Genomic DNA, 1,368 nt, shown 5'->3' with positions numbered 1-1,368 from the left:
TTCCTTCCTTCCTTCCTTCCTTCCTTCCTTCCTTCCTTCCTTCCTTCCTTCCTTCCTTCCTTGTGTTGTTGTTTGCTTGGATTTGTTTTGAGACACTGTTTCATGTAGCCCAGGCTGGCTTTGAACTCACCACTAGCCAGAGATGACTCTGAATTTCTAATCCTCCTTTTTCCAACTTGGGTAGTGCTGGGATTCCCATACATGCCACCATTCCCTACGGATGGCTTCCAGGACTCCGGCAATGCTAGGCAAGCACTCTGCCCACTGAGCCACATCTCTGGCCCCAGATTTTGCCCTTGTAAAAGCCTCAGGGTGGCATGCATCAGTCTCACTACAGATGCCTAGAGCATGCTGGGTAGCCAGGAGCAGGAGGCAGGAAGAGGAGCCACAGGAAGACATGGAAGTGCTTTAGCCTTTCTTTAAGCGGCTGCTGCATCGTGAGAAGAGAGATGGGTTCCGAGTGACACCCTCAGACACCCCAGGTTGGCAGAGGCCTCACCTGCACCTTCCTCCCATGCCCCTAGGTTTTTCTCAAGGCGGGCATAGTCTCCAGGCTGGAGAGGCAACGAGAAAAGCTTGTGTCCCGGAACATCGCTCTCTTCCAGGCAGTGTGCAGGGGCTTCCTGTCTCGCCAGGAATGTAAGAAGCTGAAGGTATTGATCATGGGGGTCAGGGGTGAGTGTGCATGACTGTGCATCCCTCATGACACCCCATCCAAGGGATACCCCAGAGGAGTGTTGGAGCAAGAGCTTTTCCTGTTGAGGAGCCCCTCCCCACTGGCCGGTGCTATGGGTGACCTGGAATAGAGATGAGGCTGTGGCCCTGTTTTCTCCATCTTGCTTGTTCCCCGTCCTCTTTCCCAGGCAGGTGAACCCCGCACAACCACGTTTTCCTCCTGCAGATCCGTAAGCTGGCTGCACAGTGCATCCAGAAGAACCTGGCTGTGTTCCTGGAGGTCAGGGACTGGCCGTGGTGGGGGCTTCTGGCGTCTCTCCGGCCCCTGCTGAGTTCCACTCTTAGCACGGAGCAGCTTCGAGCCAAGGAGGTGGGTTCGTGTCTCTGGGTGGTGACAGCCACCCACCTTCATGCTCGCACCCAGCGCTCAGGTGGGCCCGGAGCAGCAGCCCAGCAGTCCTCCATCCTGTGCTTGGAGGCTTCCACCAACCGAGACTGTGTTCCCCCAAATACAGCCGCTCCATGGGATGCTGGTAAAATGCACCAATCACCCTTAGGCCAGGCAGCTTGTTCCAAACTCAGTCATGAGGCTTTTGCATCTCTCAGAGAAACCCTTGTCATCCCTCCACCCGCAGTGCACATGCATACACACACACACACACACACACACACACACACACACACACACACACA

General features: G+C 55.6%; 1 protein-coding gene across 1 annotated transcript in view; it reads left to right on the top strand.

The window, feature by feature from the left end:
• The window catches only part of Myo18b (myosin XVIIIB), a gene marked incomplete at its 5' end in the record, with an annotated part of 188,809 nt that overhangs the window by 74,981 nt on the left and 112,460 nt on the right, over window positions 1–1,368 (top strand). Inside the window, 2 exons of the mRNA XM_055605947.1 lie at window positions 525–653; window positions 902–1,045. Coding sequence (XP_055461922.1) covers window positions 525–653; window positions 902–1,045 — 273 coding nt within the window. The remainder of the gene's footprint in view (window positions 1–524; window positions 654–901; window positions 1,046–1,368) is intronic.

Source organism: Psammomys obesus, unplaced genomic scaffold, assembly GCF_907164565.1.
Source record: "Psammomys obesus unplaced genomic scaffold, mPsaObe1.curated_primary_1811, whole genome shotgun sequence".
NCBI lineage: Eukaryota > Metazoa > Chordata > Mammalia > Rodentia > Muridae > Psammomys > Psammomys obesus.
Note: the sequence above shows the minus strand (reverse complement) of the source record. Positions and strands in the feature narration are given on the sequence as shown.